Source organism: Lepidothrix coronata, unplaced genomic scaffold (genome assembly GCF_001604755.1).
Source record: "Lepidothrix coronata isolate B3197 unplaced genomic scaffold, Lepidothrix_coronata-1.0 Scaffold181, whole genome shotgun sequence".
Taxonomy (NCBI): domain Eukaryota; kingdom Metazoa; phylum Chordata; class Aves; order Passeriformes; family Pipridae; genus Lepidothrix; species Lepidothrix coronata.
Genome location: NW_016690361.1, coordinates 1,608,448 through 1,634,364, shown reverse-complemented (window position 1 = coordinate 1,634,364; position 25,917 = coordinate 1,608,448). Strand labels below are relative to the sequence as shown.

The following is a 25,917-nucleotide window of genomic DNA, read 5'->3' as shown; positions in this document are numbered from 1 at the left end:
TTAGTTATGCCTTCTCTGAAGTTGCTTTTGCTACCATTGTCCAAAAATTCTGGTGTAAAGGAGAACAGACTCTATCGTCAAGAACTAGAAATAGTGATCGCCTACCAAAGCAGCTTGAGGTGTTCAGGGAAGCTGTAACAGCACAGTCTGGTTAGTACAAGAAGATAACCCTTAATCCCAAAAGGAATGTGCCAGCATTTTCAACAGAGTGGCAAAATATTCTTAGCAAGATTGATACAAGCCTGCATCATCTAGGTGTTAGTAGTCAAAAATACATTTGAATGAGAAATGTCAGTCTTGCAGCAAGCACTTATGCCACAAGAAAAATCTTTGCAGAAGTATCTTTTAATTCTGTAATTACATTCTAAATTATTCTTCTGGTTCTAAAGTATTTTAATCAGGGACTTTTCATCTGTAGTTTCAAGGTCACACAAGTACTGTGCAATGGGCAAACCTAAGACATCATACATGCAGGACAAAGTTGCCCAACACTCTATTTCTCCTGGAAGTTTTCCTGTAATTCCTGAAGTTGACTTTTTTGTGAGGTAGTGAGAAGGAATTTGAAGCTGCTCAGGAAAACAAACCCCTCATTCTTACCCTAGCTACTAATGTTTTAGGGGGGAATTAATTAAACATGGCTGCCTTTTTTCAGCATTCCTTTCTCAAGGCATAGTACACGATCACTGTTTGCATGTATGTATATGATATGAAAGCCTAGTATTGTTATGAAGTTGGCCATCTGTTTTGGAGATGGACTACTTCATTGAGTATGGAATGGTAAAGTGGTGACCACCATAATTCTGATGTTGTGATACAAATATTTAGAAGTGCCTTAGTTGCTGAAATAGATGGGAATTGGTTACCTAGATAGTTTTAAAGTTGTTCTCATTTGTATTTACTCTTTGTCAACAGTTGTATAATGTCAATAGTATGTAATTCTGGTGTAAAATTATTTTCTGGGTTTAAAACAGAACCCTTCATTGTGACATTTTCACTTATATTTCCATCACATTAATTTTGGCAAAAGTTGTTTTTTCACATCAGAATAGGTATGCATCAATACTATAAATGCACTTTTTGGTTTATTCCATAACTTGAAATTTTTTTCCTAGTGACAAGTTTAAATTCTATATTTATGCATGCGTTCGCTCTTTAACTAAAGCTGGAGATGAACAGTGTGGTAGTGGCTTTCTGGCAAACAACTGTACACTGTTAAAAAATGAACATGTGTATCACTATCTCCAAACAGAATAAGAAATTACACTCAAAATGTGTAATTTCTTGTATGTTTGATGGAATCAGTAACTGAATCATGTAGTTAAGCACGTGAAATTTGAACTCTCTAGCATATCAACTAATATAATAAACATCAACTACATAAAATATCCACTAGTTTTATCATGAAGGCACTTTTATTTAAAAGCAAAGCAGCAATAAACGTAGATACTGGGCTCGGTCCTTATTTATGAGCATTGATTCTCTATGTGTAAAGGAATCAAGTCATCTTAGCCTGAGGAAAGCCTGAGGAAAATGAAAACAAGAAAACAATACACCTCACCCTGCCTTCTGCCATGCAAGGTGCGTAACAAAGTGAAATCTTAAAATGTTGTTGCTGCAAACAGTTTCTTGATTACTGCAGTTCATTTAGGATATTAAACCCAGTCATGACAGGTACAGCTAGAGGACTTACTAAATGGAAGAGGTGTTTAGCTAGAGAATAAGGTAATATATTGGCAAAGTTACAAGCAAACCCTTATGTTCATAACTGCTTGTCAGCTTAGTGCAGTTTTTGGACACTGTTCATGTAAGTTTAAGCAAATATGACTGCAATACAATATTTATGCAAATATAATACAGGATTCTATTTAAATATTTCATTTTCTAGCTACTGAAATTGTCCATTTTCAGCAGATTTTGTTCCATTCTTTGAAACTGGTCATTTGTTGTCCAGCACTCTAGAATTAGTGCTTGTTCCTGTTAGAATTTTAAATATACAGCCTCAGTGAAATTTTTCATCAACACACAAAAGCCTTTAGGTAAAGGGATTTTTTTCCCCCTTAATAAAAACCCTCTCTTAGAATAGCTTTGTTATCTCACTTCCTTAGTAGCATCAAATTCTTCCTCCTCATCCTCCTCTTCCTCATCCTCATCTTCCTCCTCTTCTTCTTCATCTCTTCTTAGCATACAGCGGGAAATCTGCCAAAACAAAAACCCAGCAGAAGTAAATCAAGTGTTTTTTCTCCTCAAAGAAAAACAATTATCTGTTGGCATTTCCAGTCTAAATATTTATAGTTTTTTGTTTGGGGGAGTGCATAAGTTGTTTGTCCCTTAACCCTTCATAACGTGCAAGCCAGTGAAAAGATACATGACACAGAATAAAAATGCTGTAATGATTTTTAAAAGCTAAAAAAATCCCCATAGTCATGACAACTATTATAGGATTGGGAAAACTATACTTTGATCCAATTAATGCTAAAATCAACAAGATGTTTGTTCCTGGGTTGGCTGTTGAGACAGCAGGCTGAAGATGAGTATTAGGGCCTAATCTTGAAGACATCAGACCTCCAGTTAGAAGTTCAAAACTATGCTGCTCTAGGGGGTTTTTTTTGAGAATGAATTAGACAAACTATTAAAAGTCTTCATTCACAGATGAACAACTTTCCCTGCCCATCAGTGCTTGCCCTTCAGAATGACATCAGTCTCCTTTCTTTGGTTCATCAAACATTAAAAACAAGTGGCAGCTGCCAAGCTTTCATCTCATCTGACAGATTCTGCAATCTGTACTTTTTTCTAATGAGGGTTCAATCTAATTCCTATTGAAGATAGATTCTTCACAGACAATGCAACATTTACAATTTAATGTAGGATATATGGCGTTCTTTTTCTTTCCCCATGAGAAAGAGAACATTAGTTATCCAAGTCATCTGGAATGCTTTTGAAAAATGATTTCAGGTTCAGCAATTCTTTAAGAGCATCTGCAGCTCTAATTTTGGTTATATTTTCTGTGTTTTCTCACATACAGTGATATAATAAAACTTCTGTATTGAAGACAGAACATGCCTTTTTTTATAAACAGCCCCTTATTTTAAAAGTCCTTAAATGCTCATTATTAAATTGACTTCTGAGATGTTATAATTCATACAGCCATGTATGTAACAAGATTTTTGTGTGTGCATAAAGCAAACTGCAGTCATTGAACTACTGAAAGCAGAAAAATCTTTAGTCTTGTTGATGCTCAAAAAGTACATAATTTAGCTTCAAGCAAATGCTTACAAATTCCTGAACGTAATAGAAAATGCAGTTAGTCATTGGATGAAGCTGGGTTAACTTGAGCTGAAATGCCTAAAACAGCAATCTCATTCTATGAAAGAAAAAAAAAGACAATAGCACTGATTTGTAATTAGTGATCAAGGAATGCTGCAGATTGACCTTGTTAAGGTAGTGTCATTTCAATGGGATAGACTAATTTTCCTGGTTTTTTTCTAGTTAAGAGTATCTCAAATTCTTAAAAGGAACTTGCGTCATATTTCTGAAGAAAAGTTCCCCTTCCCCTTCCTGAAATAAGAGGTGTTGGTTTTGGCTTTATGGCGGTTTTGTGCTCACTACTCAAATACCTCTGACTGTGCTGTAATTAACTAAATAGTATGTTAAATATTATCACTGATAGTGGTAAGGAAATTAGGCAGTTTAAATCCACATTATTGTGCCATAGAGCTAGAACATACCGGTACTTGAAAATTTAATTTTTGATTACTTCATGCTGAAAAAATTTAAAATAATAATAATAAAAAAATCTGATAGTTTGTTGCTCATAAATAATTTTACGTGAAGATTAATTCTATGAGTTTGCATGTAGGTGTGGTGACTGTTCTTGCTTAAGCTGTTCAGTTCCATGTTTCACTGCAGGTGTTACTAGAGAAAGCATAGTAATCCTCTCCTCATGTCTTGGGCAGTGGGCAGTTTTGGAGCATTCAGATGCAGACATTTTCAGTAACTGTTAGAATGATACTTTGCTGTCCTAGAGAGTCAGTGCAAAACAGTTTGTTATATTAAGTGCATGTAGATAAAACATAACTACATAAGTTTGATTTAAAATATCTAGAAAATGTCATTTTCTTCTGCTATATTCTAAAAGTACAGCATATACCAACTTGAATCAGTAGAACAAAATGATAGGCTAAATTGCCAAGTAAAGTGCAAAATGAAGGCAGTAGCTCTTTGTGAAACAATATATCAAGCTCAAGAACTACTTATGTTTTTAACATACAAATAATACAGAAAGTTAGTCCACAGAACCAGAAATAAATTCAAGGATAGTATGCCTTAAATCTTCTGAAAGACCTGAACTGTATTAGTGGCACAGTTTATCCCATCTGGTATGCAGTGACTTCCCTCACGTCCCCCACCTACTGGTTAGTGTTGGCATGAATGTGTCTGTCTGTCCTCCCCCACCTCACAGCCCTAGGCACAGTGATTCTGTGAACTGCTTACCATATTGTTTATACTGCTTTGCACTGGAAATTCTCAAGTGCTGCCTTACAGTTAGTAAGGGATTACTATGTAGCAGGAAACTAGACTTGTGAAAAATTTGGGAGTGAAAGATCCCCAGAAAAGAGAAAACAAGTCACCTGAAGGTTTTTCTGAATACAGCTTTTTTTTTCTCTCATGAGATGTTTGGTGGGTTCCAGAGATTAGAGCTCTTAGTGTAATTCAACAATGCGCTGTTTGCAGAATCAGAAAGGGCACATGGGGAGTGAATGGAACAGGCTGCCTGCCCCTTCTTCACTGCCCTATTAGTGACTGCATTAGTAGGATGTTCCACCGCTTTTTTTCTGCCATATGATCCTCTGCAGATACACTGCACAGCCACGTAAGACAACATTATTTTGAAATGTATTGCAGTTTCCCTCTAGGTCTAGATGACTTCCTGTTCTTTTCAGATATTCCAGTGAGATGTTATGAGAACATTAACATCTGAAGTTATAACTAAGAGAGAAGTCTAGGTAAACTTGCAAGTTAGTTAAAATGGAGTTCCACTCCATCTCTGGGAGAAATCAGTGTACATACACTCAGTTTCCTGTTGCTTTGGGTTTTTTTTTCTCTCTCACATTTTCTAAAGTAGCTTGAACATGAAATTTGCTTGTTTGATAGAGAAGACTGGTGGGTTACTCCGAGTCCAGGTTGTATTTCATGCACTGAAGCACTGGGTTCTTTTATCTTTTCAGATGACTTAACTCACTTTCAACAGAATAGCTCAACTGTAATAATTGATCCTTTCTGTGTTGCGAAGGTGTAAAATGTGTATGAAGTCAAGATAACTTTTCCTTATTACAGTATCAATGCATGATTTGAAAGAAGAAAAGTAACACATCTACATTTTAAATGTGGCTATCTTTGTCTTAGCTGAAACACTGGTAAGAATCATTGTAGTTACAGGATTATGGCTGCAATAAAGAAAAAATAATTTAGCCATTTTGCAATGTCTGCAAGTTTACTGATGCAAACAAGTGCCAAAGACTATTGCAAGGTAGCTGATCCAAAACCAGTGGCACTGTTTCCATTTGTTTCACTCATTTTTATCATCCTCCTTTTCCTCGCCTCCTCTGAATTTTCAGATTATAAAGGGAAAAGTTTGTTGGTCATGGGTTTGCTCTGTTGCTACAAGATATCACTAATCTGAGTTAGGATCTGGTAGAGAAGTCACACTCTAGAATTTGATACTGAGACTAATAATATGCAAGTGTTATTTAAAGAATGTCACTTCTCTTTCAAATAAGCTCCTAGATGTTTTCTCTGTGAGATGCCATAGTTTGTTGATGGAGAAATAGTATTGCTGGAAATGGCATTTTTCAAAAGTAAGCAACACAGCTTTAAAAGCTGAATTTTTCTTTTCTCTCAAATGATAAAGCTGCATTATTAAGAGCTTAATATGATATTTATGCCCTTGAAATTTTCTTTACCTTTCTGACTGTCATGAACTGAGTGAAGATAGTGGATCCATGTACACTAGCTAAAATACTATCTTAAGTAGAGCTTTAATACAGTGATTTTATCATGTAGTTGTAATTTTTCTTTCTTACCTGTACTGTCCTCAATGAAGATTTTGAGGAGGCAGTTCTTTGCAGGGGGGACTTGGAATTTGCACGAACTATGTCTAGGCGAGACTGATAGTCCGATGGATAAAGTGAGCTCCGAAAAACCTGTTGAAATGGAGAAAGCTGTGACTCAGGTACCATGATACAGCTTGCAAGCTAAGAATCACCTAGACTGAAGCTAGCAGAAATGCAGCATTGGTCAATGAAACCTGATCTAAAGATATGCATCAACTGTAGTCTGGATTGATCAATTTTGGCTGAAACAACATCGTTTCTCAACCTGAGACACATCAACATACTTATGTGGTCAAAGTAAACATTCTTCAGAGACTTGAGGGCATTTACACACGGAAAACTTGCAAGAGTTTCTCACCAAGATATGTAGCTGAGTTTCAGGCTAACCTAGAGGTATGAACCCCAGCAACTGCCTTCAGGTTCTCCATTTCTCAGAAAGATGAACTCTTAGCCCCTTCACAAGGAATTCCTTGCTGACAGTCACAGACGCATCAGAAAAATTTTACTTGAAATGTTCAGGAGACAAACAGCTCGAGAAAAATTTGGGAAACCTCTTAGAATACAGAGGAGACTGTAACATCCATTATATTTGCAAGTTATTTCCAATAAAGCTATTCATGCAAGACTTTAATAAAGTCAAGGAGATGGCAGATTACAGTCAGTATTTTTATGGAAAGTAAATAATTGTCCAATTAACAGGTAAAATGAGATTAGAAATTTGGTTGTGAAAGACAAAGTATTGACTTAAAAGATTTTTCTGAATTGGTGCCACATGACATTTTAATCGTGAAACTACAATAGTACAAGATTGCCATGGCATAGTTTAAATGAAGCAAAATTACCGAGTAGTCTCAAATGTGATTGCCACTGAAGAATCATGATTTTTTGTGTCTTGCACTAACTGAATACTTGATCCTGAGCTATGTCATGAACAAAATAAAATCAAGACTTGTAGGATTTACAGAAGAAGACTGAAAATGATCCAACTTTCTTGACAAGCTGAATATATAGATACAACATACATTTTAGTGATACTCAGTTTAAAGGCCCAACATCCAGAAGAACTGCAAGAATGAAAAAAGGACTGAAAAGCAAGTCTTGGGACAGAGAGACTATAACTCAATAGAGGAGAAGGGGTGACTTGAAGTTGTAACTGCCACAAGACAAAAAAAACCCAGTAGATTTTTTAATGCAGTAATTAGTCTTTAGATCATCTGATCAGAGCAGTGTAGGATTTTCTCTATGCACATCTTTACAGCAAGATTCACTGCAGAGGTATTCTTTAAGAACTGTGATTACCTGAGCTTGGAGAAGCAGGTAATTTCAGAAAAATCTCTTACCAGTGTTTTGTGGGAAAGATTAGATTGCCACTGCAGTTGTTCTCTGTTTGTTTGTGTTTTCTGAGATTATAAACCTGTATGCTTTTGCTGGAGAAGTGCAAAAAAAGGCTTGATATACATAAGAAGTTTGTTCTGGGAACCTGAAACATATGTTGCATTTTTCTGCCTGGGACATGTATAGCCCAAGTGTGAAAACTGTTTTTAGGTAGGAAGTATACTGAAAAGCAAATCTTCATCACTCTTACCTCCAAATCTTCACTTTCATCAATATTTTGGATATTTTGGTAGGCAGCAGTATATATCTCTAAAGCTTTCCCATGGAACAACATTTCAATAGTTATAAATTCAGAAAAGATGTTCTAAAAGCAAACGAAAACAAAGGTTTTCTTAATCCAATAAAGTACATTTCCACTTCAAAAAATTACTAAGTTCTGTACTTGGTATTTCTATGATACAAATAACTGCACAATACTTAGTACTTTTAAGTAGTCAGACCTGAATTTTAGAAATTAAACGTAAATGCTGGCTGGGCTATCACTTATGCAGTTGTTATTATTTCATTATAAATTCTAAGTAAATGCTTGAAAAGTGAAGAGGAGACTCATTAGGAATAACGTCATGGTGAAAAGTGATAATCCCCAGTATGTATTTACAAGATGTAGTTGGTGGATTTTTGCTTTATTGAAGACAATCTTTTATAACAGGTTGGGGGGAAGTTATCTGTAAATTCTATACATATCTATAATTTACAAATATTTATATATTTTACATAATAAAATATTCTTTATATATTGAAACCCCCACACAATTATGACAACTTCAGAAATCACAATCTTTTTCATATTACTCCAATATCAAGTACTGGTTGGTTTGGTTGGGTTTTTCAACCATCTTTCATTCTTTCCTGTTTAGACTGTCTGTCTGTCTCCTCCCCCCCCAAAAAAAAATGACTAAAGCAATTTTATAATTAAATGAGATCACATAATGAAAGTGTTTTTCAGTCACTGTAGTCTTTGGGACTTGCGCCACTTAATGTTTGACATTAAGAGAGAAATGAAAGCTTTCATTGCTTGCAGTCACTGAACATTTTGTGCTTTTTGCATCAGTAAAACTTTTAACTACAGTAACATATGCATACTTCAGCATGGATAAATATATTATTTACTTATCACTATTTCTGTTAATTCTGCTGATATTAATCCACATATATCATTCCACTAACACATGCAGCTACTAGTGAAGTAGAATATAGCAACTCGTGACGGTGCAGACACTAAACAACTGGAGACACAAAAATTTTCAATTCCAAAAACTGGAAGAGTAATGAACTGATTTTTTAATTTCAGATTTCCTCATATTTGGATTATGTACGTTCCTGTGTAACCTGCTCTAGGTGACCTGTCTTGGCAGGGGAATTGGACTTGATCATCTCCAGAGGTCCCTTCCAACCCTAACAATTCTGTGATTCTGAAATATTCATGAATACCACAAGATTTGCATTTAAGTGAATATTAAATGTTGCTAATCTTGCGCAAGACTTAACTATAGTAATTTTATTATGCAAGATAAAATTGATATCACATACTGAAATGTGAGCACACATACTTTGATATCCTTTATCTTCTGTTTCTCGAAATTATCGATAGTTTCCTCTAATTGCCGCGTTGTTCGAGTAGCATCCAGTGTTGCTCTCTGCAGTTCACTTTCAGCCTGGTAAAGTAACACAGAGGTGAAATTAGTCTTGTATTTGATACAAAGCTATTTGCTCCAATTGCCATGAAAACATTGAAGTCTGGGTTTTCAAAACTACATATCTGTGTTACAGTATTTGTAAATCTGTTGCTTAATAAACATATAAAGATGCCTCCTACACTGTTGTTACTTTGATGTGAAACATGAAAAATGAACAGCTGCAGCCAGTCAGGAAGGTCCCTCTGCCCTGATCCGTTTTCTGTAATAATCATCTGATAATTTCACTGAGCCAGCCCTGACACCCCATTGACAACACAGGGACTGGGGCCAGGTACTTAACCCAGCACAAGGGATTACCCTTCAGAAAAGTTCTTGTTTGTTTTGGTTTTTTTTAAGCTTGCGCAAAGGAGAAGGCAGGACTGCACGTGCCAGTGCGGTGGATGAGCAGAAAAGATCACGCTTGTTTTCAAGAGCAGATCAACCTTAAGGAATCTCTTCCAGTGTCCTGTGCTGAACCTCATCTTACTAAGTTTTTGTATATTATTTAAATAGACAATTAGAGCAGCAGCTGAAAGTAATGCATTTATCCTGTAAATATCTCAATCTGCAGGCTAGAGTTGTTATAATTTCTAGATCCAAAAGCATTTCAGGTATTTCATATTTTTAGTATTTTTGTATTATTAAGATATTTTATAGTAAACATCTTCAACAGGGCACTGAGATGGGGACACATCAACCAATCCCTAACACATAAATACACAGTTTTCCTTATTTTGTTACTACAAAAAGCATTTAGATAGTTTTTTTGATTACATATAATTATGAACTTTATAAAATGCACACTAACATTTAAATAAAGATCTTGAAACTGTTCTGGTTATGCCAAGTCTGAGAACTGTGTACTACTACAAAATAATGATGTACAGATGTAAGAGCTTGCACTCAAAGACTACAAAATTTGGGTCTAAACTTATGTAATTTTCCATAGATTACTGGTCAAACATCATATACTAGTAATACTTATAGGCTCACTCAGTGAGTATCATCACAAATCTATTTTGTGCTGAGATTTGAAAATAGGACATGGACCAAGTATTGTCTATGATCAAGTTGTAGGATTCTTCCCATATCTAAAAAACTGTAACTTAAGAGAGGAAATTTTTTTTAAATAGGCACCACAGGTCCAGTTCCTGTGATCTAGTTTTTAGTGTCACACATATGGAAACCTAATGCATAAGGAATGCTCTGTTGACTTCTTTGATTACAATCTGGTAACCTTGTATTACAGGATTATCAAATTGAAACAATCTTTCAAAAACAGCTTAAAGTCACAGACACAATTCTGCCACCATTACTGGGCAAAAAAAATTGGTAACAATGTTTAGTAGTACATAAGGTCACCTGTTCACCTCTCTTTCTTGATTTTGCCCAAAACACAGGAGGGAAACAGAGTAAGAAAAGACATTTTGTGTATTCTCAATTGGTTCAGTCAGTTACTCCCTGTAAGTGAAGGCAGCATAAGCTGCATAAGCAGCCATTACACATACAAATACATTATGTTATTTCTATGATAATCAAATACATCTCAATACATCTTAAATAGACTGGCCAGATTTTTGTGTGCAGATGCTTTGGGAAAGGAATTCTCTCTGTTGTAGAGTGAAATGTCTAAAGTCACAGAGCGTCCATAGTTTGCACAACAGCAGTTTGATATTTTCTCTTCTAAACACTCACCTGTGACTGGAAATACTAGTAAAGGAAAAAATGGCAATGTAACAACCAATATTCATTAAAGTATGCATTTTCACTTCTACTTTTAATATGCTGTGAACTATTTACCTTAGTTATTTCAAAACTTCTGTATACTTAGTGCTACTATTATGTTGTTTGAAGCTTCTGGCTCTAAGACATTACAGTTTGTTACAGCTTTGCTAGAATTCAAGTATCCAGACCAAAACATTTCAGGACAGCTGTTTGTCTTGGACTGAGGATTTGGTTATTTATTAAAAAAAAAAAAATAAAAAAATTAAACAACCTAGGTAGACTATTTCAGGGGAAAAAAAATTGATTAAAAATTGTATTTTCATATTTTTAAAAATTTGGTAATGTTTTCTTTTCAAAGCAGTACTACCCTCCCACCTCCACCCCCACCCCCATTTTGTAAGATGGGAGTGAGTACAGATCCTTTGCTATCTGGGGCCAAAGTTGTTTGCTGCTGCAACATCATAGTTGCTTGACCATAAGAGAAGCATTGCAGGAGCCCAACTACTGTGCTCCAATGTCGTGAAGCCTCTCTCAGACCTGAAAGCTGACATGCACACATCCCCAAAAGCAAATGAACATATTTCTGCTCCTAATACCTTTTCACGCATTTTGTGTCAATCACTTTAAAATGCAAATACAGAGTGTTTGGTGCCTTTGGCCATATGCAAAAGCAGACTGTACTGAGATTTTATAACTCTTCAGGCAAAGCCTTAACTAAAGAAAGCACAGGTGTTACAAGAAGCTAAGCCACAGAGGTGTGTTTGTGAGAAGCTTAGCAAACAGTAAGAAGAAATTAACTAGGTGCCAGTGACATTCCCATGAAAAAACTACTGCTCAAGAGGGAGAAAAATGTGACCAGTGTCCCTCTGGGGAGAAAGCTTACTGTTACAGTTTACTCTCCTAATTCCAACAGAAGAGAACTTTGCATCACAGCTCAAGTTCTAACTATATAGCTGACATGCATCTGTCTTTATTACAGAAGGCATTCAAATTAGTTATCACTTGACCTAACTGATCTGATTAATATTAGATGTGAATTCTTTGGCAGAGACAAAAATAAAATGTAGTTCTCCTGTGTGGCACTTGACCATCACAATCATTTTTGCTTCCTACACTCCCATGCCCCAGTCACTAAAGATCCTAGTTTCTGAAATAAAGTTGATAAAATCCAACTAAGAATAGGATTGCTTAACTCCTGAGTCCAGCACTAAAGTGTAATAAAAAGTAAACAGCACATCATCATGAACTTAGATGCTTTATGTAGGCATAAAGGGACATATGTAGGCATAAAGGGACTGAAGCAGGATTCCCTTGATCCTCTTTGTTTTGGCATTTCCTATATTCTGATTGCTTCAGAATTTGAGACTTCAGTGAGATTTTAATGGAAGTTCTGTGGGGGCTTAATTTTTCCCTCTGATACAGAATAGTGTACTGGGGAAGGTGACTGGTCTTTGGAAAGGAAAAGTAGTCTAGTTGAGTATGCTACTAACAGAATAACAACTTTTCCTTTCACACTTCATGCATTTGGAGGAAACTCATACCCCATCTACATCCAAGGAAGCACAACAACTACCAAAATGACAGGAAGAAAAACAATAAAACAAGAAATCCACAGAAATAAAAAAAGTTGTCTGGTTACACTTATTTTCAAAAACTTCCAAATTCCTAGATGTAAACTATGCCTACCTCTCTTGCATAAACATATCAAAAAATAGTTTCTGTTCAATTAAAAAAGAATTCAATTACAGCTATTATAAGCTGTAACTCATCATAAAGTTTAAGAAACGATTTGACATTGGAGAAAATCCTTCTAAGGACACTTATTGCTACTACTACTTTCTTACTGCTTTCTAAACACAATAGTTTCATTCCCAAGAAATTTTAAAAATATTTCTCATAGTGACTAGAAAAATAGGATACAATAATGTGTAGATCTGATGGATTCCGCTGACGTGTCTTTTCCAATTGAGATAACTGCTTGGCTTCTCGGTTCTTTGCTGTTAAAGTTGCTTTAAGATCATCCTGGAAATAAAAATGTTTTAGACATGTTTAAAATGAAACTAGGGTAATACAAAATACACTTCCCTTCATACATGCATTGCCTAGAAAACGGACAAAACTTCTGCTTTAAACAAAACCAGATTTTATAGATCTTATCCTGTTAATTGATCCTCTGAAAGAGAAGTCAGTGGGAACCAAGGGAGTGCTGCACAATCCCAACCTTGCACAGCTCCCTATAGCATGCACTGTAATTTAAAATGTGGGGAAGAAAAATACATTCACAGCTTTTCATGACAAGTATAGCAGATGGTCAAAAGCTGAGATCCCCAAAGCAGTAAGAAGGCAGGCCTGTTCCTGACTTAGAATAAAGGTGCCATTTAGAAATAAAAAGTGGCATCAAATATATCAGTAAGAAAAATAACAAAGCAGGAAGCAGCCAGTACCAGTCAGAAGTTATGAAGAAAACATAACTGCTGTCACCTGTCCAGAGGACAGCAGAGCTGGTGAAAGGTCTGGAGCACAAGTTTGATGAGAAGCGGCTCAGGGATCTGGGTGTGTTCAGGTTGGAAAAAAGGAGGATGGAGGGAACCTTATCACTCTCTACAACTCCCTGAAAGGACGCTGTAGCCAGGTTGGGGGTTGGTATCTTCTCCCAGGCAACGAGTGACAGGAGGAAAGGACACAGTCTTAAGCTGCACCAGGAGAGGTTTAGATTAAATAATAGAAAAATTTTTTTCACTGAAGAGGTGGTCAGTCATAATAGGCTATCCAGGGAAATGGTAAAATCACCATTCCTGGAAGTGTTCACAAAAGATGTGGATACAGCACCTGGGGACATGGTTCAGTGGTGAACATGGTGGTGCTGGGCTAACAGTTGGATGATCTTAGAGATCTTTTTCAACCTTAACAACTCCATAATTCTGTGCTACACAGATTTCAAGGTGTGAAATATAAAATCTATGGCTGAAAGGGTTGAACTGCGTATTTTTATATATGCAGTTAGTAAGGTGTTTAAAACCATTTGAAACAAAACACATCCTACTAATGATGTAGCTGGAGAAGATGAAACTTACTGATTTAGAAAAGGCAGAAACTGCTGATAAATATTTTTGCTCCTCATTTCCAAAGGAGAAGTAGGACGTACTTCAGGAAGATCTGTGACAATTTAATCACGTTTATCTACCAGTCTCAACTTTTTGTTCATGCTATAAAACTGTGTTTTGCAGAGTGTTTGGCATTCATGGGATCTAAGATTATCAGTCAGATATTTATCACTTCCCTGACCCTGGTATCAGAAATAACATACACTTTGATGGCTTCAATTTAAAGGAGCAGTAGTTTAGAACAAGCAGAAATACAGCCAGAAGTCTTAACAAAATCTGAGCCAGAAGTTGGGTATACATTTCAAACCATTCTTTTCTCTAAAAACACCAGTTCCCATTTATCTACTACTTCAGAATGGAGGGAATTAGGGCTATCAGAAACTATTGTATTGGGAAGTTGTCTGTGCTCCTTCCTTGGATTTCAGAGTTTTAATATGCTTGTATGTCTCCTTTACCCAGAAGGATATGCGACTAAGGACGCGTCTCTCAGCAGGTTTTGTAACCCTGTGACCAATCACTTGTCAGTGACACGCACAAGCGTGCCAAGTTTTACAGTGTTGTGTTCCTTCAATAATGTGTCTGTACATGAGGTCAGGGTCAAAAAATGCAGTTTCCTCCTTGTTTCTGTCTTTATTGTCTGTCTATATGTCCTTGTGTATGACTCATTTTGCTTCCCCTTTAGGGGGACAAAGCTGGTTTCTGATAATAATAACTATTGCATCTTTAGCCCATCAAAACTAATTTTACTGCTATTCTTTCAGAAGGGAATTTACACCACCTTAAGGGTCATCCAAAACACTGCTGGAAAGGGCTTTTCCCTTTATCAAAACCATGAAGCTACAAGAAAAGCAATAACAGAATTTTTTTTATTGTTTTATTGGTTTGAGTTTTAAATTTTAAAGGTAGAGAAAGGGAAGAATTATTTATTTTTGGAACAGAACAAAACAGATTTGTATCTAATGTTCACAGCTGCATGTTTAGTGTTATTTAATGACTAAGTCCTGTTAACAGCACTGACTTCTAGGCCCATCTAAAACAGTCAATCAGATTTCAAGCTGTGGCTAAAAGGGTTCTGACTTTCATGCAGAGTGTACTTGAGGATGCAAAGTTCTAGAGTTGTTACAAAATTCAGTATGTTCTTTCTAACATGTCGTGACTTTGGAAATACTTACAGTTCCCTCCTCTACCTCTGTTTTCTGTAGCATCAGCCACCATGAAACATACTTCTCTACTAACCAATGCCTGATAAAGAATTAGTGCTACTGTGGCTATAGTGGTGAAGCTATACACAAGTTTTGGATGTACAAAGGCAGGTCACAGTCAACATATTTTGTCTAATATGTTGAAAAACTGAAAAGGGTGCAGAAAAAAACCCTGTAAAAATATTAAAAAGCTGGGAAAAATGTGATTATGGTGAAAGAATCAAGGTGTACATTATTACCTAACAGAAAAAAAATGAAAGATTGGTTTTACTAGCATCTAAATACCTTCATCCAGAAAAAACCAGAGCATTATAGAGCTTTCATCTCAGTGGCACATATAACAAGAACCAGAGATTAGGAGAAGTCTTTAATTTAAAACAATACACCACAAACTCACCACCTACTACTACAAACAGTCCTTCATTCCCCTTCAGTGTCTTCAGACCAAGCTTTGACATATTTTTGGAAAATATGCTTTAATTACACTCGAGGAGAAATGGAATGGAATAGGCAACAAGTCAAAGGACAGGTAGAGAGAACAGAAAATTATTCAGAGTCCCTCTGGCTTTTAACTATGAATTCAAGTCACATGTAAGAACACTGGTCACCCATCTAATTTCAAGCCACAGAGAAGTACAGCTACAGTCTGTCCACCAGACAGTGAGCTGACAGAGCCTCATCACTGTACTGTTACCTGCTTCAGTCACTGAAGTTATTAAAGCAAACCAATCCTTTCTTCCGCATGTGGATCACCTTGGTTTTATGATGTCCTGTTTTATATGAAGAAAAGGAGCCAGGAACAGAGTTGCCAAAAAGCAGAAAAGTCAAGACTGATATACAGAACAATGAAACAGAAAGAAATCCTAAAATCCTACATTTAAGGTACATTACAGAACACTATATTAAGGTACATTACAGAACACTATATTAATGTCCATTGAAGCTATTTGGCATCAGAAACCGGAACAAGTGAATGAAACAATTTTATTGCATTAGCAATTAAAGGACAACACTACTCTCATTATCTGGGCCTCTTTAAAGCATTTAGTAGCACAGGACATTGATGTCTTATGCCACAGAAATAGCAACAGTCCTTTTTAGATAAGGATGTACACAGAAGTACTCTTGTGTACATCCTGGAACAGTTCCAATAAGTAAGTAACAGTGAGAACATTCCCTTTATAGAAAGTGTCATAATGACATGTTCTAACAGGTTTTACTTAGCTAAGGTAGTTACAGGTAAAGCAGTCCTACACCTTGTGCTAAATTTAAGAGTCACAAAACTTTCTTTTTCACTAAAGATGTCCCAGTGTTTAGAGATGATAACTAGACAGTTGAAATTTTAACCACAGTTTATCGTTAATGTGCAATGGGGAAAAAATAATCATTTAATGGCCTACGTCTTTAGCAAAATCTTAGTTCAAAGGTGTGTTGACAAAAATAGTTAATCCCACCTACAGTTTAAGAATACTCTTGTACTCCTCACTGTAGCTGAAATAAACATTATGCAATGCTTTCTGGCATTCTGAAAGGCAAAGACAACAGGAAATTCCGTTCAGTGTTGCAAGGGATGACCTGGCTTCAGTTGCTTCTGTCCTCAGCATTACTGGCTATCAGTGGCAATGCACCTTCAATGTTTTGCAAACCCCAGGCACTGCTGTAGTGCTCTGTGTCTCCTCAGCAACCATACTGCCACAAACACATGAAGCTTGTCTTCCACCCTCAACATTTATATCCCATGGAATACTCAGTTCTAGATCTCACAAACTGGGTTTTATAATGACTATTAGGATACCAGATTCTAGCCTCTATAGTCTACAACTCTGCTAAGGACCACCACATGTAATCCCACTCAAGTGCAGGAGGCATCTCCTTCACAATTGTTTCTCCAATCTCCAAGTGAGGTAGCTATGCGGTAAGTTCCACACACTGTACTCGGTTCTTCACCATATGAAAAAGATACAGAACAAAAACATATGAAAAATGCTAGTTTGAGATGCAATGCCACAACATACTCAAATTAACCATGATGAACACACTGTAAGATTTCAGTATGTAAAATATCATCAAAGAAGAATAATTTAATATTTTGATTTATATAGACTATGATACAGATAGACATCAATTACAGATTTGAGTTTACAGGACTAAGGTATTCTCTGTGTAATACACAAGTATTACAAAGATCTGCTTTTGTCCTATAAACTAGTATCTGCTTATTGAAAGTTACTTGCTCAAGCTTTTCCCTCCTGGAGGAAAGAAACTTTCAGATATTTTAAGGGAACATTTCAAACCCCTATAAACACTGTTTCTAAAATATAGTGAATGAAGAGACCTCAGATTTTTGTGTATCTTCAGGTCATCATGATGACTTAACAGGACAGAGAGGGATTTAGGCCACTACCTATATATCAGTTTCAAATGTGTCTTCTAAATTATGAACTTTAATGTAGAATGGAATTCTGAGTTAGAAAAGCTGCTAAAGGCAGCGTATTGATGACTAAGAGGCAAAAGCATTACATATAATTCACCTTTTGGAAATCTGAATAATAGTGGTAATAATCATAATCATAATAATAAAAAAACCCTAACAATAATGAATGACACTATCCAATAAGTTTCACATTATCCACAATGCCTTTTTTTTAGCATTTGCTTGTGCTCAAAGAGCCTGAATATCCTTGTCTTCACACTAAAGCTTCTTTCTCCAACGTATATATAGCTTCAATTTAGATGTACCACTACATAATTAAGTTAGACTGATTATTGCAATATGAAATATCAGAACCATTCGCCCCCTAAAGCAGAAGTTTTCAACTGAGCGGCCAGAACACTGAAATGTACCTTGTGAGAAAACAGATGCTTAACCTACCCTTTTAAGTTTCACTATGGTCCCGTAACATTTCAGAGGTTCAACAACCTTGGCTTCAAGCCTGTCGACCTACAAAAGAAATCACAAGGCCACTAGAATCATCCATATCTATGGTGTGCAGAAACAGGAAACAATTAATAGTGACTCATCTTATTAGGAATTAGTCCATATATGCTGAAAAAATAATGGGATAGTTTTAAAAATATTGTAAAAACTATAGTCAAGTACATTAGGCAATAAGCAATTTGTATTTTGAGGAGATCAAGCTGATTTCTAGTGGAATTACTTTTTTCTTAATTAGAAATACATCAGGATAAATGAAACACTGAGATTCTAACAACTGAGTACTAAATACATCAAACACTGCATCTTGGAGATGTGTAACTTTCTATCTAAGATCAATGTTTTGCTCTACACTTACTGATGGATCATGGATTAAGCCATCTTTGCTAACAAATATATTGTACAAAATGTAACACTTCTTGCATTGTTGGTACTGAATGCACTAAAAATACCAATAACAGGGTGTGTAAAAGGCACGAATGCTTTCACAGGTGAGTGCATCTGAAATTTTGTTTCAGTTCTCCTACTTAGAAAAACAGCTACATATGGTCAGACAGGCAATAGGATAAGACCTGCTCATCAAACCTGAGAACGCTGTCCAAGCAGCACCAGCATAAGCTGCCAATGACTTATGGACCAGTGAGTCATCTGGCCCACTGCTCGGCCAGATGGGCCAGATTAGGACAAGGTGCATACCTCTATTAGGAACGTACAGGTCCCTCTAAACTGGGCTAAAATTTATGTCAACTGAGCAAACGTTTTTCCTTTATACACTCTACCAGTACACTGTCAAACAATTTCACTTGAACTGCCAATAAAATACAAAGGATTAGGGCAGTAAGGCTCTGAATGAAGTGCATGTTACTTCCGTCTCTTTTTTGAATTCTAGTGGGTCTTAGCTGTTCAAAACTATAAATGGTAATTTTCTACACTCTACTGAAAGTATAGATACATACTCCAAAAACTAGTTTGAGTCCATGTGAATGAATTTATTTTGTCTTAAATCACAGTATTTGGAATTCTGCATCACACGTTACAGTTTGACTGACCCTGCAGATAGATGTGTAAGTGGCATAAACACCTTCCTTTACACTCTCACTCATCTAGCAGACATGTGACTATATAGTCACACATTGTCCAAATCAAGTTTGTACTTTGAGTGTTAAACTACAAACTTAAGAAATCTGCAGTGGTCCCTGACAGCATCTCAGTGTGGCTACCAGTGCCCATTCTCTTCCATACTATTTCTGATAAGACTCAACAAAAGGAAAATGACTGATTTTACCTCAGCTGCTGCCAGACAACTCGAGTCACACAAATAAAAAGAACACTTTATTAACCATAAATCACAATCCAAAGTCTAAGACCATTAAAAAACTTGCTCTGTCTCAAATACTTTGAGTGCTCGTAGGGATAGTTTCGCTGACTTCAACAGGACTAATTGCAGGCAGTTTTCATTATTTGTTAGGGGGGTAAATGATGAATACTTTGGCAGCCTACCCTGCTCAGACACTAATATATTTAGAAATGTTTTCTCCTATGTTTTCTTGTGATTGCAGAGTATATATTTCTCCTTTTAATCAAAGAGAAGTAACTGAAAAGTTCAGATGGCAAACACAACATGTACAGCTTTAATTTTGTACCTCTGCCTGGCGATAATCCTGAAGTCTGGAAAATTCATCTGCAAAGTTTTTCAGTCCAACTTTTAAGTTTGGTGTCTCTGTGGCTGCATATGCATATATTTCATTTACTAGAAGATCTGCTTTGTCTCGTAGTCTGGCAGTTTTACGTACATATCCAGCAAATATTTGGCACAATTCACCAAAATGTTTTTCCACATTTGAAACAGCATCTTGTATTTGTCGAGTCTGATTGTCCCTGGATACCAAAGGAAAATAAGTAAAAAATAACAAGGGCACAAATCAGTGCAAACCAGAAATTTATTTTTAAAAAGAGAATGTTGTAACAGTCTGACATACTATGTGCTTATTTCTGAACAAATAACAAATTAACTACAAAAAAAAGCAGGATTTACACTTAAAGATTCAAGAGAGGAAACCCCAAATCACAAAAATCTGCTTGGAAGTTTTCTTACTGTATTTAAGCAAAAGCTCACTATTACTATTGGTATTATTACTAACACAGTGGTAACACCTGAAGTCTCAATCAAGACCTTCCCAAGACCACTGCTTCCTGCACGAGTCTGCAAGCTAAACTGGCAAGTCAATGGCTGGAGAAATTAGGCAGCAGAGGACAAATCTGGAGAAATTAGGCAGCAGAGGTATTAAATGGTTTTTAAATCATGAACAGGTACCAATCTGCTCCTGGTCAGCAGCACGAAGGACAAATATTGCTGAGAATTAAAGAAGAAAAGTGAATGGACACAAGTACAGAGGTGAACACTCTGTACCACCGAAAGGACATTCACAACACTAATAAATTGTTTGCTTTTAAATTACAGAAATCTAATTAATTTATTTGATCCAAATGCCTGTGTGTTTCATTATTAATGATCTAGATAAGTAATTCCAATAATTCATGTATTTCACTTTGTATTTTGCTTTCCTATTCCTATATCATTTGATGGTTGTGTGAATTCATGCCAGTTTTTGTTGACAGACTGAGTCAGCTACAAGACAATTTAGCTAACAGTATCTTCCACATACTGGGTCCTAAGAAGTCTCCACAGTCTAAGACAAGACTATTCATGTGAAGCGCTTGAATTCTCAGCAAGAGAATTCACTCATACCACTGTCTTGGCAAGGGGCAGAAACAAAAACTTCCTTCATATCCTTAAGCTACTTCAATATTGCTGACCAATATTTAAATACTGACTTCCTATCGGGACACGTGAAGATCAGAAAAACTGGAAGAAATGTAGTATTTTGAGAATGAACAATAATGCAGTCAATTCAAGCAAGGAACACTTTTACTTCAGGAAAAGTATTTCAGGCCAAAGTTACACTATGGGCAAAATCCCAGTTGCATTGCTTCATGGCAAGCAGTCTAGGGGACTGTTAAAAAGAGATTTCATTAAAGGAAAAAAAAATCCTAGTAAGTTATTCAGTCCTCCAGAACATGCTGGAGCACAGAACCATTTGAATAGTGAAGGTTTCACCCAGTGAGTGAGAAAGGAAGAATTTCATGAAGTACAAACAAAGTTGGTTTTCAAAATTAATACTACGTGATAAGATCTTCAGTTAAAGGTACATTCTATTTTCTTGGAAGGTCTTCATGTCAGGACGTTCCCCTCCCAAGGGGAAGCCTTAAGCACGTTTCCTCACCCTCTTTACAATTCAGATCTCACAAGACTCCCATGCAAGTAGTATTTAATTTGGAGACATGAAACACTGCATTTATTTATATAGAGGTGTTAAAATTTTTATTCCCCCGTCATTATTCATGATCGCTTAGAGTTGGTCACAAAATCATCTGCGAGAGGCCCAAATAAATATCGGCACATCTTTACTTCATCTCTGCAAAGCACATTAAGCCTAGAAAAGTTTTGCGGCCTTTACCGGAGAAAGGCAGAGGCGGCCCCACCGCACGGGGTGGGCAGATGCGCTAAGGGGGACTGGGCCCGCATCGGCCTCCGACCGCCGCGCCATCCCCCGGTGCCCTGCCCGCGGCCAGGCCTCCTCCCCCGCAACACCCTGGGCTCCCTCGGGCCTCCCGCCCCGTACCTGGCGTCCAGCCCGCGGCCCAGCAGCATCATAATGGCGGTGGCGGTGGAAGCGGCGGCGGCGGCCCGGCGGGAAGCAGGGAAGGAGGGAAGGAGGCGGCGCTCGGCGTGCGCTCTGTTTCCATGGACACCGCCCGCCGCCTGCGGGACGGGCTGCGGCAGCTCCGCCCCCGGGAGGTGCCGTGAGGGAAGTCACGGGATCAGAGAATCCGTTAGGTTGGAAAAGTCGTCTGAGATCGTGGAGTCCAACCCGTGGCCGAGCGCTACCATGTCAGCTAGACCATGGCCCTAAGTGCCACGTCCAGTCTTTCCTTGAGCACCCCCAGAGACGGTGACTCCACCACTTCCCTGGGTAGCCCATTCCAATGCCTAATCACCTTTTCTGTAAGAAGTTCGTCCTAATGTCCAACCTAAACATCCCCTGGCACAGCTTAAGACCGTTTCCTCTCGTCCTGTCACTCGTTGCCTGGCAGAAGAGACCGACCTCCACCCCGCTACACCCTCCCTTCAGGTAATTGTACAGAGCACCAAGGCTGACAGAGTTCAAGAAGCTTTTGGATGATACTCTCAGGCACCTGGTGTGACTCTTGGGAATGGTCCTGTCCAGAGCTAAGGTTTGGACTCGATAATCCATGTGGGTCCCAACTGAGGATGTTCTGTGATTCTGTGATCCCTGGGGGAAACAACTAGGGACTGGAGTTGTCCAGGTGCTGCAGGTGACCCTCAGGGTGTGCAGAGCCCCACACCTGAGCCTGGCCCAAGGGCAGGGACTGAGTCTGTGCCAGGACAAGTGCAGTACCAAGGCCTGGACTGGTGCAGGAGCAGAAAGCCAGAAGGCTCAAGCCTGTCTCACAAAAAAAAGAAGTCTAGCCTTGGCAAGTGACAAGCAGTACCAGGGGATGTGGCCCACAGGTCTTCCACCTGAGGAAGAGCCACTGAGGTTGGGCAGCCATGGGAAAGGTCTTTAAAAAAAAAAAGAAAAGAAAAAACAAAATTCAAAACCTTAAAAAAAAAACCCCAACTCCCCTCTCTGTAGAGGTAATGTAGTGGGAATGTGACTTTGTGACTGTGTGGGCATGAGCCTGTGTCAGAGTCCCTGCAGGTGCTGTGTGAGACTAACGCAGAAAAGGCTTTTAAAGGGGGAAGGAGGGAATTGTGCTGTGTTCAACACAAACCCACCCGAAATTACAGCGGTCCACGAGAGCTAAGGACTTGGACAACTGTTCGCATGCTGTCACGGAGGTACAAGACAACAACTTCACTCAGGTAACAAAGTCAAACTTTAATTCGCAACTAAGTACAATGGCCGAAACTAGTGAACAAGGTGGGTAATGATGGTGCTCCAATGGCTTCTGTCAGGTTACAGGTTTGGTGTACCTGTCAGGATTATTTTACTACACAAAGTGTGCACACACACACACACACAATGCATATGAAGCTTCTCACTCAAACGGTACCCAAAAGATCCAAGGATTGAAGGATCACTCAGGTATATCTAGTGGGAAAATAATTACTCACCCAGAAGAGAGAGGTAAGGCAGTCAGCCCTTTTAAGTCTTTTTGGGCTGGCTTCCCAGCCCTTAAAGGAGGGCTTCTCCTCACAGACCCACTGTTCCAAGGAAAATCACACCCAGGTGGTGTCCGGCAGGGCCCCCACGGGTAACCTGGTCAGGTCAGGGCCCCTGGTCATACCTGGTCATGGGCCAGAAATATTTCTGGGCCAAGGCCCCCACTGGCTGAGGACCCTGTTGACCAAGACATTCTGTTCTCATTCCCACCATGGAGGAGTCTGTGAAAATGAGGGCACAAAAGGTTGGTCATCTCCACGTGTCAGCTGGGGGGGAAGGTGGGTGTTACTACCACACATGCATGAGAAAATCTGATAGGCTTGCCTGAGCATATGAATAGAAACTGATTCAGTTAAGATTTGGCTTTAAACTTTTTATCATATTTTTCTACTGAAAGTAGATTATTTAGATCACTTAAACCAAAGCTTTAACTCACATAAAGCAAAATACTCTTCAAATAATAATGACCTATTTAATGGTTTGCACCAACATAAGCTAAAACAAAATGTTGCCATTTTGCCTTAGGCAAGTTTGTGAAATCAATGGTAAAACTCACCCCAAAGGTATGCAGCCCTTGTGGACTTGGCAGACTAATACATCTAACTCCAAAATGTCTTACAGAGGATGCAAGGGTGAGACATCAAGCTAACTGAAGGTCTTAATTTCTCTCAATTGCAGGCTTGAAATGAGAGGCTACAATGTTTATTGTTAACCATTTTTTAATAATTTAATAAATCAGTTAAATGACATAGCAAATAATGATGTCACTACTATTAATGTGCAATCCTGTAATTCCCCACACTGTAGCAAGATCCGAGTTTATTACTCTTAGGTCTTACTCATTACACACAACTACCACTGAATTACAACTCTATCACTCATGTCTCTACCACATCTCATTGCTTGTTATCAGGGTGCAGTACAATATGTGTCTGGATGGTTTTTTTAGGTGAGATTTTTTTCACTTCAGAAATATCTCCCAAATTCCCCTTCAGTTATGTAGTTCCTACTGTCTGCACATTGTTTACCCTTCACACTTTCTGAGACATACCATTCAATTTTAGTCTTCTCTTTACTTTGTTCCAATTAAGTCTATATGCAAACAGTTGACATACCAGAGCAAGGCTTATTCTGTTAAATATAGTTGTTTGTTTTTTTCCCCCCACTGTTTTTGTACTCACATAGCATCCTGCTCTTAAGTGTTTAATTACAAATCATTGCCCTTAACATGTTCTTTGGACAATCTCTTGGTCTCCTGAGGTGGTCTTGTCTCTTCACAGGGACCTGTACTCCAGCAGGATCTCTCACTCACAAGTTTTAAGAGCTCTGAAAGTTGAAAATATCTATTCTGCTACTTAAGGCATGTTTAGACTTGGTCACCCAGCAAAGCAAATTCCAGAATAGCTAGAAATTCTTAATAAACAGTAGAATGGTGTTGTATGAGGTGCTATACAAACTTGTAAGAAGCACAGGGTTATTGGCTTCAAATTATGGGCCAATGAGAAACAGATTGACACTTAATGAGAAGCTGAAAGACTGAAAATAAGGAAAAGTTACTTGTGATTAAAATCAAATAAGTAGTTGTTATTGGTACAAGACACAAAAGAGGAATCACAGCTCATATTCAGTTACTGAAAAGTAAATCTGCTTCAGTCCTGAAGTATAGTACATGGCATAGACATTAAAAATCTTATTTTGTATATGCTGATATCACACATGATTTGACTTAATAATTCTTCATATGATGCTATAGATAGTCCTGGAATATGTGGCCCACCAGCTCCAGCTGCACACAGAAAGTTGAAAATAATGTCATGAGGGCCTGTTGAAATATTGAGTCATCAGAAAGTGTACAAGAGCACAAGCTGCATAAATCATGGAGTGGAAAAATATTTTTGTACTGTGGTTTAGAAATAATTATGGAGAATTTTGTTGAAAGTAATGCCAAATTTCCTGCTCATTACCTCTAAGTAAGTTTCCAGAATAACATACTAAAGATGATGACATCTTATAACAAATTCTGAAAATAAGAAAGCTCTGAAATATCCAATTGACAGTGTTTTCCAATATTCATCCAGAGGATAAGCAACAGAGTCCTGCTGATTTAAATGAACACATGGAAATTCTCTGTACTGGTATATTGAACAACAGTATGTAACTCCAGCAGTTTTCAACAGTGTTGAAGAATTGCCTGTCAATGCTAAATAGAAAAAACACAGTATGCATGAGTCTGTGGAAACTTCAAGAACACTAGCTGGAATAGAATTTCTTCTGTAATATTTCGGGAATGCTTTAGCCATTGGTAAGGTAAAGCCATTTTTCTGGGTTGGAATTTCACATTTCATCAATGAGTGTGTCCTAGATATATGTAAAATATCAACAGAATATTCAGTCAACTTTGGCCAATCAGAGCTCAAATCAGTCCAACAGTTTAATTACCTTGGTAGCCTCATCTCCTCAGATGGTAAGATCGATGGAGAAATAGAAACCAGGTAGCAAAGGCATACGGTGCTTTTGGAAA

General features: G+C 37.6%; 1 protein-coding gene and 1 long non-coding RNA gene across 2 annotated transcripts in view; one reads left to right on the top strand and one right to left on the bottom strand.

Annotated features, from left to right (window-relative positions):
- Positions 1-1,390: 1,390 nt before the first annotated feature.
- On the bottom strand, positions 1,391-21,980 carry FAM92A1 (family with sequence similarity 92 member A1). Its single transcript, XM_017830591.1, has 10 exons — positions 21,831-21,980; positions 19,791-20,025; positions 18,085-18,153; positions 12,827-12,928; positions 10,877-10,882; positions 9,056-9,160; positions 7,696-7,809; positions 6,081-6,200; positions 2,098-2,196; positions 1,391-1,521 (listed from the first exon to the last, which is right to left on the bottom strand). Exons 1-10 carry the CDS (start codon positions 21,860-21,862, stop codon positions 1,501-1,503), a joined length of 903 nt encoding a protein of 300 aa, XP_017686080.1. The 5' UTR covers positions 21,863-21,980; the 3' UTR covers positions 1,391-1,500.
- Positions 21,981-22,762: 782 nt separating this feature from the next.
- LOC108505010 overlaps positions 22,763-25,917 on the top strand; it is an 11,968-nt gene continuing 8,813 nt past the window's right edge. Inside the window, exon 1 of the long non-coding RNA XR_001877342.1 lies at positions 22,763-23,095. This is a non-coding gene — a long non-coding RNA (uncharacterized LOC108505010). The remainder of the gene's footprint in view (positions 23,096-25,917) is intronic.